The sequence below is a fragment of the Fulmarus glacialis genome, unplaced genomic scaffold, assembly GCF_000690835.1.
Source record: "Fulmarus glacialis isolate BGI_N327 unplaced genomic scaffold, ASM69083v1 scaffold16851, whole genome shotgun sequence".
Lineage (NCBI taxonomy): Eukaryota > Metazoa > Chordata > Aves > Procellariiformes > Procellariidae > Fulmarus > Fulmarus glacialis.
In genome coordinates this window covers 1-466 of record NW_009193571.1, presented here as the reverse complement: position 1 = coordinate 466, position 466 = coordinate 1, and the positions used below count along the sequence as shown (strand labels likewise).

General features: G+C 68.5%; 1 protein-coding gene across 1 annotated transcript in view; it reads right to left on the bottom strand.

Annotated features, from left to right (window-relative positions):
- Window positions 1–358, bottom strand: part of LOC104083852 (semaphorin-6B-like) — a gene marked incomplete at both ends in the record, with an annotated part of 1948 nt that extends 1590 nt beyond the window's left edge. Inside the window, 2 exon segments of the mRNA XM_009587498.1 lie at window positions 138–200; window positions 298–358. Coding sequence (XP_009585793.1) covers window positions 138–200; window positions 298–358 — 124 coding nt within the window.
- Window positions 359–466: the final 108 nt, after the last annotated feature.

Below are 466 nucleotides of genomic sequence, written 5' to 3'. Positions count from 1 at the left end.
GCTGGCAGGGAGCGTGGAGGCGGAGGGTGACACCGAGGGGGGGACAGGGTGGCTTTGTCCACGTGACACAGGGCACAGAGGGTGCTCAGTCCCCACCCAGGGAGGGGTCTCATGGGGTGCGGACCCCCCACCCCTACCTCGTGTTTCCCCTTCATCCGGCAGATGCTGATGTCATGCTGGTTCGAGCGCCATGTCAGCTTCTGGGGGGAGGAAGAAAACCCAGCGTGGGGCCGGCGCAAAGCCAGCAGCCCCCTGCAACCCCGGCACCCCCCTGGCACCCGGGGGCTTGGCACTTACCCGGTGGTAGCGCATCTCACCAGCACTGGTGGGCTCCAGGCTCACGCGGTAGACGTTGTCCCTGGGGAGGGGGACACGGGTGTCACCACCCTGCAGGGCTCCCAGCTGCGATGCTGGCGGCACCCCATGGATGTGCACCTGAGGGACGCATGTTGGGGGGGGGGGGGGG